The following is a 12,226-nucleotide window of genomic DNA, read 5'->3' as shown; positions in this document are numbered from 1 at the left end:
ACATCATATTCCGGCTTCCAGCCTCACTCTGCTGGTGGCGCGAGGGACCTGAGCACAGAGCTCAGGGGAAAGTGCTCCCTCGCCAGCCACCTGCCCATCAGCCAGCCCAGCAGCCCAGCATGTCAGTTAGCCACGAGGCTAACAAGACATTTGCCCTGGGCATTTGGGGTCGGCTTTTTTTGCCGCCCCCTGGAAAATGACGCCCAAGGCAAATGCCTTGTTTTCCTCGAGGCTAAAACGTCCCTGAGCATGCTGCAGGAAGCTGTAAACAATGCAACAAATACATGAACTTCAAAAGTGAGAATGTTTTTTTTAATGCTTGATTTGTATTATTTTAATGCATCCTATGCAATTATTTATTAGTACAGGCTTCCCCAAACTCCGGCCCTCCAGATGTTTCTGAACTACAACTCCCATGATTTTCAGCATATTTCATTCATAGAATCATGGGAGTTGTAGTTTAGCAACATCTGGAGGGCCAGAGTTTGAGGAATCATGGTTTAGTAGATAACAACCAAACAACCGTTGCTTTTGTAGTGTTTAAGTAAACTTCTGGACCGTTGGCCTTCATTTCTCCAAAGCTGAGAGAACTGTTTTGTTGACATTTTCTCACTGCTTATTTGTGTGGATCTATTTGTGGATTTTTTATTTTAATACATGTATAATAAATTAATATTATATAATATTTTCAGCTTCAGACTGGAGTGTCCCTTAAAGAAAGAATAATAGTTTTATGCCCTTTTTTAAGACTTAAGACTTTAAGACTATAATAATGCAGGTTATATGTCATTAGGTGTACGACCGAAAACCTTGTGTATACATATATAGTTGGACTTATCAGACATTTTTCTGTAGTAGATTAATTTTTTTAAGCAGACTTTCACACAATCCATGTAAAGCATAAAAGCTAATGCAATTCAAAAGGCAGGGAAAAAATAAGGAACAAGATTAAGGACCATAAAAACATTTAAATTAGTTCTGTAATCTGAAGTCCAAAAGGAACATCCAAACACAGAGCTTAGCTAATGTCGAAGCAGTGAAGGAGGCTCTTAAATGTTATGTAAAGGAGAAATTGTCTTCATATGGCTTGTTTTTGTGTACAGAAATGCATTGAACACAGATGTTTTATTTGAAGAGACTTTCAGGCAATGTTTTCTAGAAAGATTTCAGGTCCTTCTCTTGTGTAGAGAATACAAGGAAAAAAGGTCCCAGGTTCAAGTGCGGATAAATATAGCACATCTGTGAAGAGAATTTTTTTTTTTTTCACCATTGTAATATTAAAGGTCCAACCAGAAACCGGTTGAAAATACATTGGCAGATAAAATGACAGCCACCACTCACTGGGTATACTTTCCCTTGAGGGTAACTGCAAGTCTCCTCCACTACCTGACAAGCCTCATTCGAAATCACCACATGTGTCAGTAAAGTCAACAGCCTTAATGGTCATTCAATTATAATGGAAATTATGTGTTTGGAGTTTGGGGAGATAATCCTACAAAACAGACGATTTGTTAGACTAGAGCAGATAATCAGATGGGTTTGCATTATGTACCCTATTTCTTGTAAGCTGGTGTTTTGTATCAGCTGACATTTGTACATGATAATACATACAATAAAAGGAACTGGGCATTGGGGGTGGTATGTTATTTTGTCATCTAGCCTATATAGATGCCCATTGAGTAGATAAAAAGAGCAATCCTTAAAGGGACACTGTAGGCACCCATACCACTTCAGCTCATTGAGGTGGTCTAGGTGACATGTCCCATGTCACTTAACCCTACAGTGGTACTTATTGCAGTTTCTGAGAAACTGCAATAATTACCTTGCAGGATTAAGTCCTCTTCTAGTGGCTGTCTACAAAAGGAGTGTGGGCGGAGCCTGACCCAGCACCGAGGGACATCGGCACTGGATTCAGGTAAGTGTATGAAGGGATTTTAACCCCTTCAGTGACGTGGGGTGGGAGTCCTGGAGTGAGGGGGGCACTCCAGGATTCTACCGTGCCAGGTAAACGGGTTTGTTTTCCTGGCACTAGAGAATCCCTTTAAAATCATCAGGACCTACTTAATGTACTGTTATTATTTATTTATTTATAAAATATTTTACCAGGAAAGATACATTGAGATTTCTCTCGTTTTCAAGTATGTCCTGGGTCCACAAATCATTGCATTGTTACAGTTAGTGTACAATAAAATACAAAATATACAATATATACAACATTTAACATAGAACAGGTAGGAAATATATAATCAAGCAAGCATCTCTACATTTCTTCTCTCAGTCATACGCTTATTATTTGTCTCAATGCAAGCAATGCAACACAGATGTCCCACTGATTATTTATAAGCAAAATGAGAAAAGCTTAATAGGTATAGCGTTTGAGTTTAACCCGTGTATATATCAAAATGAGTGGATTGAACTTGATTTTTTTATAGTGATTGATCTACATCATTTTGTTCATTTTTGTATTTAATATGGCACCATAATTTTGCTAGTTGTAGCGAAGAATGAAGTGAGCAATATGAGTACTTGTGATATGACACTTTCATATTGCTTATGAGAGATAAACTCCCAAACCATTTCACAGTTTAAATGGATCGATTGCTTTAAATGCACAATCTACTTTTCAGCTGGGAAACACTACAGGCAACAAAAAAAAACAATAGTTATATTGCACTGCATCTTGGAAATGTTTAATCTTAAAATAAGATTGGTAAGGAAATTCAATTGATATTAGCATATATTTAATTAATATTACAGACCTTAATTATCAAAAGACAAATCTGAGCAATATTTTATCTATCATATTATTCACTAATAATCTACAACTAATTGTATCAGATTTGCAAATATGCAAAAATAGCATTGGTCTTTGTCTCAAAAAATTTTTTTTTAAACTTCACAATATCTATTGTTTATGTTGTCATATTACAGTGTAGGTTAACAGTCAATAAACTCTACAGGCTGCATAGCTGTAATACTCTATGTATCCCAGCACTATTAGGGCTATTCATTAAAGGACCACTCTAGGCACCCAGACAACTTCAGCTTAATGAAGTGGTCTGGGTGCCAGGTACCTCTAGGATTAACCCTTTTTTTTATAAACATAGCAGTTTCAGAGAAACTGCTATGTTTATAATGAGGGTTAATCCAGCCTCCAAATCCTCTAGTGGCTGTCTCATTGACAGCCGCTAGAGGCGCTTGCGTGCTTCTCACTGTGAAAATCACAGTGAGAGCACGCAAGCGTTCCTAGGAAAGCATTGTAAATGCTTTCCTATGCGACCGGCTGAATGCGAGCGCGGCTCCTGACGCGCATGTGCATTCAGCCGATGACGTCGCGATCAAGATGGAGAGGAGGAGGAAAGCTCCCCGCCCGGCGCTGGAAAAAGAGGTAAGTTTAACCCCTTCCTCTCTCCAGAGCACGGCGGGAGGGGGTCCCTGAGGGTGGGGGCACCCTCAGGGTACTCTAGTGCCAGGAAAACGAGTATGTTTTCCTGGCACTAGAGTGGTCCTTTAATATAGCAATTGTCACACCACAAACAGCCCTCTCTGCACATACTACACTGTAACCAGTTGCAGAAGCTGGATCTCAAATTTGGGTTTGATAGGATTTCATTCACTGACTGAAAGTATCAGCTAACACTCTCAGCCAATGAATGAGTTCCTATCTTTCACAAAATAGATATATGGCTTCTACATGGGTGCCGAGCGTAACCCACCTGAGCATCACACTATGACAAAACAGATTGATGGGTTTTGGAGGTATGGCACCAGGGCATTCCTGGCTCTATAACCACTACAGTATGTTACTGTGGTTATAGTCTTTAGAGTGTTCCTTTAAGGAACACTACAACACTATTACACAACTGTGTAATATGATACACAGTTCATACATACATCTTCACTGTAATGGTTGTGTTTATTGATTTTGTTTAAAGGACCACTATAGACACCCAGACCACTTCAGCTTAATGAAATGGTCTGGGTGCCAGGTCCCCTCTAGGATTAACCCTGCCTGCTGTAAACATAGCAGTTTCAGAGAAACTGCTATGTTTACTTTAGGGTTAATCCAGCCTCTAGTGGCGGTCTCATTGACAGCCGCTAGAGGCGTTTTCGTGCTTCTCACTGTGAGAAGACGCCAGCATCCATAGGAAAGCATTGAGAATGCTTTCCTATGGACTGGCTGAATGCGCGCGCGGCTCTTGCCGTGCATGCGCATTCAGCCGATGACGACCGAAGGAGGAGGAGAGTCCCCAGCGCCGGAGAAAGGTAAGATTTTAACCCCTTCCGCCGAGCGGGAGTGGAACCCTGAGGGTGGGGGCATCCTCAGGGCACTGTAGTGCCAGGAAAACAAGTTGTTTTCCTGGCACTATAGTGGTCCTTTAACTGAAAGACACTATATCTCTTGGAATGTGAGCATTTATTGCATAGAATAGCGCACATCAAAAAGTGAACTTGATTGAATTTTTATTTTTCGTTTGCTTTATTTATTTTAACAGGAATGCAAAGCAAAAACATGGAGGCCCAGTATTATTTTTAAAAGGGACACACTGGTAATACGAGAAGTAAGAGAAGACGATATTGGGAATTATACTTGCGAACTGAAATATGGAGGTTTTTTAGTCAGAAGGACAACAGAATTAACTGTGACAGGTAATAAAAGGCCATTTTTACATGTATATATATTTGTATGTGTGTGTAAATATATATCAAATTCTTAGTAGTAGTAATTAATCATTAATCAGTGGTGAAATGTTTGGTGATTGGATGCGCCATACTTATTTTCTGATTTTCTATGAAACTCTCTTAATAATTGAATATTTACACTGATGATTTTCTATTAGAAAGTTGAAGTGATTGTGCCGTTGTTGTCTCATGTTTTAACATGGCATCCACTTCATCTAAGAATCATAATTGGCTATAAAGAATAAAGGCCAAACCATAGGTAGCACTTTTTTAAAATTAATGGATACTTTAGATAAATGTCACAACGTCTATTTTTGGAGCTTTAAAATTAATATTTTACGTTTAAATCTTTAAGTGACAGAGAATTGACTAATTAAAATGATTACAATAATACAATAAAGGTGGTGAATATCAGCAATAATTCCCTTCATGCTTTTTGCAGTAAACACAGTTTTTTCAGAGAAAAGACAGTGTTTACCATACAGCCTAGGGATACCTCCTCTGGCCACTCATCAAATGGCTACTAGAGGTGCTTCCTGGGACAGTGCTGCACAGTGTTCAGTAATGCCACTCAGTGTCTCCACACTCTGCATGCAGACACTGAACTTTCCTTATAGAGATGTATTGATTCAATCTCCTCTATGAGGAGATGCTGCTTGGCCAGGGATGTGTTTGGCTTGTGCTGGCTCTGCCCCTGATCTGCTTCATTGACCGTCTCAGCCAATCCAATGCTTTTTTATGGGAAAGCATTGTGATTGTCTTAGAACACCACTTCTGATGATGTCAGCCAAGCAGGCAGGTCAGAGCCAGCAGTAGAATGGAGAAAAGCTAAGATTTTGCTATATTTAAGGGGCACGTGGGAGCCGGGGGAGGGGGGGGGGGGGACTCTATGGTGGTTTTACCACTAAAGGGTCAGGAATATATGTTTGACAATAGTTTATTTGTGACTACCTGAGATACATTTTAAGATTGCATATGCTGCATAACATGTTAATATTCACAGAAATCTGTCACAAAATGAATAAGTGCATAAAAAATTAGACTTGCCATTAGTTATGATTCTTGCACTTGTTCTCCTTTTTGTTTCTTCAGGGTGATTTTAATATAAAGTGGCATGTTGTATGTAATTAATTGTTTTAAATATTTCAATTTTGAACATTACTACAGTTCTCCTTTATAAAAACAGTCATTTAGATTTTGGAGATGGTAATATAATCTAGTTATTAAATATAACATTGTAAACATAGACATTTTATAATAGCAATAAAAAAGTTGATTTACATTTCTTATATGATCAACCTTTTGTCACTATAGTAACTATTTTTAATCCTTGGTGGATTTGTTCTGTCTCAGCTGTGTTAATAATCACTTTTACTAAGCCACTGGCCATTAACTTGATATGATTTTATATTGACTTTGTTGTGTATACAGTATGAAGGAATACAAGTTAGTGGACATACTGATCTCAGGTTTCCTGATAAATTCTACATAATTATGTATATTCTGCTTGACAGTTTTTTATACAGCTCATTTGCAACTTGCAAAAACAATTGAGTGCTTGAGTTCTTTACTAGCTAGTTGATTGGGTCAAAACGGCTATTTATTAGCTCTGGGTAATGTTCCTAGATCACATCAATACACCAATCAAAGAGCACCCCTGCTGTGGCTAATTTCTCTGAGATTTTTTTGTACCTATTCTTTTCAAACCGGCAGCTCTCATTGGTGGGGATCAATGTGTACCCCGAGTCTCTTTGTACGTGGCATTACCAAGCGCTTTTGCGAATAATGATAAATTATGTTTTATAAATTATAACATCATAATTTTAGGGGTACAAATTCAGGTGTATGGAAAATGTTTTGAGATGAAAACCAAGAGACTGCACCCTTATTTCCACAACATCAAAAAACTATAAACTGTAATGGTTATGGTGGTAGAAGGTTCGTTTATTAAATATTTGCTGATATAAGTTCAGTAACAGTATTAAATATTTGATTAAATACCATTTTGTTTTTTAAATACTGACATGTGCAAAAATGCAAAAGAAAACATTGCATCACATTTTCTCCTAAATGTCAGAAAGGAAATCAAAGACGTATAAAATGAATAACTTACAGTGCAATACAATTTTCCTGCTTTGAATGATTGCTTAATTGCCATGCTTATTGTTCATGCCATTTAGTGAAATGCTAAATCATTGACTGGGTACAAGTTAGAGACAATGCTTGAGAGGAAATATACCAAATGGTTCCGGTGTAAAGTGTCAGATAGACAGGCCAGGGCTGTCCGAGGGCTTAACTCTTGTAATTGATTAATTACAAATTAAGAAATAAATGAATCCTATAAAAATAATGGGATAGTCCTTCCTGGTGAACTACAAATTGTAGATTATACTAGCTTTAGTGTAACTATAATCTTAATTTTATTAATGACAGGAGGCGAATATTTGCTTAAGTCTCTCTTTACTAGAACTCCACAGCAGCACATTAACAGAGAGATGAACACCAAAGACAAAAACATAAGGTATCTATATAAGGCTCCTCCTAAGCCACCATTTCCTCTTTCACGCTGCGACAACTTAACGTACACAACAATGACAAAAACGAAATAAAGAAAAATTTACAACATAACAATGAATGCCATCTGGAAAAACTTCGGACAATGGATGAACTTGATCTTCATCCTGCCAAATAGCCGATTCTATGAACTGAAGTCGAACCATTAAACTGAAACGAAATAAACAGAATCGAAAACACTGATTAGTGAACGAAATGTACTGATAAAACATAAATCCCACGATCCAGTACTGATAGAATAAAGACATGAAATCCATCACTAATGACCGTCAATACAATATAACATGCACTTCCCACAACATCACCCCAGACTACCAAACCTAGCCCAGATAACCAGACAAATTAACAGAAATACAATCAATGCAATCCATCCAAAACAAGGGGGGGGAGAAACCAAACTGGGTGGGAAATATTCGCCTCCTGTCATTAATAAAATGAAGATTATAGTTACACTAAAGCTAGTATAATCTACAATTTTATAGCATGACAGGAGGCTTCATATTTGCTGTTTTAACGCTCCGACAGCAAAGCAAAAGAAACATAGTCCAATGGTCCAAAATAAACTGGCGCAAACTCCACACGGGACCGGACCGCCACATACAAAAAATGTCCCGAGGAGAAATGCCATCAAGGAAAAACTCGGAAGCAGTAGCGCCACTAACCAAATGTACTCCAAGAGTCGCATTCACCCCTGCCAGTGTCAATAACCATGTCCTCCATCGAGATTGGACAGGGGCGAAGGATCGGACATCAGAAACACGTCTGAACGAAACCAGACACAACAAGAGGGCAAACACAGTAGAAAGCTGGCGAAGGGAAAAAACAAGGAACTCCGGCCGAATCCCGAAGAAAAACGCTAAAACCCTACTTACCTCCCAGAAGGAAGGGTATTTAGACGCCGGAGGACGTGCCAGCCTCATCCCACGTAGAAATCTGCAGACCAGCGGGTCCTGACCGATGGGAAAAAACCTCCAAACGGAACACGCGCCACCTAAATAAATGACTAATCACAAAAACCAGACGGCACAACCGTCCCAAAACATCGAGGAGGGACAAGACACTCAGCAAGTAGGTCACGGGCCGGAAAAAGGGTTCAGCATCCTGTCCTAAGCACCAACGACACTATGAAATCCATGCTGAGAGGTAAACATCTCCTCGTCCCGGGAGCTCAGGGATCCCAGAGAAGGTCCCTGGCCGATAGTGACGACGCCTCGACATACCAGGCACTCCTGAAAGAGTCCAAGAGGAGTATTCGAGAGGATGGTAAGAGAAGAGGATCCCGACTGGAAAAATCCAGAAGCTCCGTGAACCCGACCGATCTCGCCATAGTGGAGTCAACAACACTAAGGACACACGTCGACCACAAACTAGAAGTAACACCCGGGGGATAGAGGTGAACGGAGGAAACACCTATGCTTCCTGAGAAAACAACCGCACCTGTCGAAGCGCGACCACCACCGCGCACGCTGGATCTGAGAGCCAACCAAAGCACGTCCGAATCCGATGGTTGTCCCGGAGGCGAATAGACCCACCATGAACAAACCCTAGCGGCGCACAAGTACGATGAAGATGGGTCGAGAGAGCGCCCAGTCGCTGGCATCCTTCCAATGTCTGGAGAACCAATCCGTCGTCAGGTTTGACTCCCACGGCAGATAAAAGAAAATGTGATTGACTGGGAAAGAGTGTGATGTGGGAGTCTAAGAGGCTTGCAGTCGATTCCAGCACGAAATCCGGGTTGGTCCGAATATCGCCTTGCCGCTCCATGCGGCCATGCGCAGAAGCCACCAGCGCAGTCCGGCCTTCATGTCCAGGAACAGAGAAAACCATCCGGTCTGAGGAAGGTCACATGCGTAGAACAGGGGTCTTCAGCCATTGCATGGTCCTGTAATGTAGTGGGCCCGGGTATATTGCCTGTATCGAGGCTGAGAGGAGGCCCACCACGCGAGCAAACAATTGAAGGGGAATCCGACTTTGCCTCAATATCCTTCTCATCACCTCCTGGGCGGATGCCACCGGTGGCAAAGGCAGACGGAGAACGCATGCCGTCGCATTGACCACGACACCAAAGAACTCCACCGTCTGGGAAGGTCCCAAAGCTGATTTCTTCAGATGAGCTACGAATCCCAGGAGCTCCAAGAAGGAGATCGCCGAACGTGTGTGACATCTGAGCCTGGAGGGATCTTCGCAGAGGACCAGCAAATCATTCCGAAACAACAGGAAACGGACACCCTCCGACCAGAATCGGGCGATCACAGGCGTCAGCAGCTCGGTGAAACACCAAGGGGCCGAGCTGAGATCGAACGTGAGGCATGTGAATTGGCGAGGGGTGCCATTCCAGGTGAAGCGAAGCAACCCGCGACCACTCTTGTCCACCAGGACGGAGAGGTAAGCATCCTTCAGGTCCAGTCACATGAACAAGCCCCCCGGCTGGGGAAGGTCCCGAAGGAGATGAATGCCCTCCAACTTGAAGAGGTCGCAGACAACGAAGGTGTTCAATTCCCAAAAATCGACCACCGGGCGGAGCTCCCCCGACTTCATCTTCACTAGAAAAAACGAGCTGAGGAAGCCCCCCAAATCCGGGGCTCGCTGGGTAGCACCAAAGGCGAGCAGGGTCCGAACCTCGGTAGCTATCAAGGAACGTTGAACTCTCGCGATGAAGGAGACACTCGGAGGTCCAACCTGCGTCGGTGGGGAGGCGAAGTCCATGACATAACCTCGTACCGACTGATGGACCCAAGCATTTGAAGACACTTCCTGCCACCTGTCTCTGCAGTGAAACAATCTGTCTGTATGCAATAGAGGGGGATTGAAAGTGGCAGGAGCTGTACACACCCGTAGGAAGTCTCGCTAGTCCTCTGGCACGGTCTCCACAACCTCTACCCACCCTTCGGGTGCAGGGAGGTCTGGGCTGGTATGGAGGAAAAAAGGATGGGCCACGAGATCTGTGGGGACCGAAGACCAGCCGGGATAACAGTGAGCGAAACACCTTCTGTATAGAGGACTGTGCTTTATCCAGGGAAGCAAATAAATTGATGCGTTTCTGTAGCTCCTTAAAGAAAGGTTCCCGGAACAGTAGGACTATTGCCAGGGGGGCCCAATTCTTCGGATCCTAGTTCCGATAGCTTGGTGTCCATATGGAACAGAGCCGTGTACCTGCGTTCGGTGCAGAACCACATTAGCATTGCCAAGAAGGCAACTGGGGCGTAGTGTCCAATCCCACATGATGGCCGGGTCCAGGCTCGTACCATCTGTGCAGGCCACGTCCGTCAGGGCCAACATCCTGCACAAAGGACCCAGCCTATCCGGCTGTTTATCTTGCGCCAGGCGGAGGCGACGCTCGACCCCTTACGTGGGGTCCCGAGCCGTACGATTCAAGTACGAGGCCACCAGGGGGTCAAAATCCGGGTCCCCCGCCACCTTGTCCGGCAGGACGGCCAGGGGCATTCTGCCCGAAGTTACTCGCGGGCCTCCCCTTCCAGGGGTCTGCGGACCCAGTAGCGCCCGAATTGTGCTAAGTGGTCGGGCCGCGACCATTATGAGGACCTGGGGTGCCAGATAGAGCGAGGGTCAGACAGAGGTTTACCTTTAGCATCTAGAAAGATGTCGTCTCCCGGCACCACCGTGGGGGCCCCTGTTCCCGGCGCGTCTTCATCCTCCTAGCGCCAACCTGGGCCAAACCTACGGTCCTAGTCCCAATCATCTCCTGCCATTGAAGGGAGTTGGTCTGCCCGCCACTCATCCAGTACGGCTTATGATAGGGGGAGCAAGGAGGCCTCCTCCCCTGCACCCGATAGACGGCGGCGCGAGGCCGGCGAGGTTAATAACCTCGAACCATTTCGCTTCGCCGGAGCCTTGCCCTACCGGGAGTGTGGTTTAGGGACTTCGCCCTTCCAATAGCGCATTTGCACACTTGCCTGCTCTCTCCCATGAGAGTTTGACTCAGCCGAGTCGTCTGCCAAGCGGGGGGTTCCACTCGCGCCTCTGTCCGGTTGTGATAGAGGGAGGTCCCTAGCCAGGGCTCTCTCTACAGAGGCGGACCCCGTCGCATCAAACAATGCCTGCAAACTCTGCTCCTGTGCAGAGGCCTCCATAATATCCGAAATGATGGTATGTGACACCTAAGGAGATAGAGAACAGGTATCACTAGCAGGCAGCAGGGGCCGCACCCCTATAGGTGGCAGAGGCAAGTATTATACGCATGCCGGCTCAACAAACAGGGGTCCAGGAGTGGAGCCACCAGGCCAGTAGCATGCGTAAAATGGCACAGACAACGCAGGCCAAATCATGGGGCACAGACAAAACTGGCCAATCAAGGGGCACAGACAAAGCAGGCCAATCATAGGGGCACAGACTACAGCTGGCCAGTATCTGGGCACGGGTAGCACCGGCCAGAGGAGTATGGAGGCAAAACGTAAATCCGTAGAGGTGACAGGCAGGCATATCTTGACACGGAGGCGTGTAGGGTAGAGATGTACCAGGGTCCCCAGTTCAGGTCCAGAATTGTGTGAGGGCTAGTGTCCCCAGTAGGGTCCCCTGCAGGAAATATGCAGATGTAAGCAGTAACCAACCCTCAATTAGTCCAGGAACATGCATAGTGTAAGCAGTAAGGGCACAGAATCCATGCACAGAGAGCAACTGCCGGCAGCAGAGCTCTAAGCAAACACGCATTGTACAGCCATATGCAGTGAGACAGGGAAGACACAAGCACATAGCAAAACCTCAAATTACACCTGAGAGATATATAATGAATCTAGGGAAACAGACCAGTGAAGCATGGAATACAAAAATTAAATATAAAAGTGTAAATCTCCAATGAATATAAGGGGTAGAAGTGTAACAGACTGTAGTCCCTAGAGTAAACTTTACACAGAAAAGAAAATGGGGACCCTGCGCCCTTAAATGAAGGGCGCCCACGCGGCAGGCATAGCAGAGCAAACCGCGCACCCCCGGACCCGGCCACGCGGTCACG

The 12,226-nt window shown here is 44.1% G+C and overlaps 1 protein-coding gene across 1 annotated transcript in view; it reads left to right on the top strand.

Moving 5' to 3' along the window:
• IL1RAPL1 (interleukin 1 receptor accessory protein like 1) overlaps positions 1 to 12,226 on the top strand; it is a 1,343,461-nt gene that overhangs the window by 848,525 nt on the left and 482,710 nt on the right. The window contains exon 5 of the mRNA XM_063444288.1: positions 4,497 to 4,650. Coding sequence (XP_063300358.1) covers positions 4,497 to 4,650 — 154 coding nt within the window. The remainder of the gene's footprint in view (positions 1 to 4,496; positions 4,651 to 12,226) is intronic.

This window comes from Pelobates fuscus, chromosome 1 (genome assembly GCF_036172605.1).
Source record: "Pelobates fuscus isolate aPelFus1 chromosome 1, aPelFus1.pri, whole genome shotgun sequence".
NCBI classification, from domain to species: domain Eukaryota; kingdom Metazoa; phylum Chordata; class Amphibia; order Anura; family Pelobatidae; genus Pelobates; species Pelobates fuscus.
Note: the sequence above shows the minus strand (reverse complement) of the source record. Positions and strands in the feature narration are given on the sequence as shown.